Below are 627 nucleotides of genomic sequence, written 5' to 3' on the forward strand. Positions count from 1 at the left end.
GGCCCCCCGCCCCAGCCCCGGAGGGAGCTCATGGGAGTATGAAGGAGATGGTAGGAGGCTGCTGCGTATGTTCGGACGAGAGGGGCTGGGCCGAGAATCCGCTGGTCTACTGTGATGGGCACGCGTGCAGCGTGGCTGTCCACCAAGGTATGGGGGTGGCCCGCGGGGGGGGCCGGAGGGACCCAGGGGGCGGCGTGGGCAGGGAGCCCCCGGCCGCGCCCTCTGGAGACCTCCCGGGGCTCGGGCGCCCCTCCCCCACCCCACCTGAAGAGAAGGGAGGAGTCGGGGGGCTGCCCCCGCCCGGTCCTGGAGGACCGGGTCAGGCATTGTTTTCTTGCCTATTGTTCCAGTCCCGCGCCCCCCACCCCAAGTTGAGGGAGTTTGGGGACAGTCTAGGGGCCAATGAGTGCACTCTCCGCGCCCCACACCGTCAGTGTCGGGGCTGCTTGGAGAATGTTTACCTGCGAGGTGTACCCTCCCGCCCGGTTATTTTGGTCCCGGCTCTCGGAGGGAGAGGTCAAGGGGGGGGGGTCATCCTCCCCTCCTGCTTCCGGATACTGGGAGGAGCGGAATTGGGAAGGGAGCAGAAGGGTCCCAGGGGAGAGGGGACTCCTAAAATCCTCCGGG

At 67.9% G+C, this 627-nt stretch overlaps 1 protein-coding gene across 1 annotated transcript in view; it reads left to right on the forward strand.

Annotated features, from left to right (window-relative positions):
• The first annotated feature begins 35 nt into the window (after positions 1 to 35).
• Positions 36 to 627, forward strand: part of MLLT6 (MLLT6, PHD finger containing) — a 20824-nt gene continuing 20232 nt past the window's right edge. The window contains exon 1 of the mRNA XM_007465140.1: positions 36 to 147. Coding sequence (XP_007465202.1) covers positions 39 to 147 — 109 coding nt within the window. The 5' untranslated portion in view covers positions 36 to 38. The remainder of the gene's footprint in view (positions 148 to 627) is intronic.

Source organism: Lipotes vexillifer, unplaced genomic scaffold (genome assembly GCF_000442215.2).
Source record: "Lipotes vexillifer unplaced genomic scaffold, Lipotes_vexillifer_v1.1 scaffold591, whole genome shotgun sequence".
NCBI classification, from domain to species: Eukaryota; Metazoa; Chordata; class Mammalia; order Artiodactyla; family Lipotidae; genus Lipotes; species Lipotes vexillifer.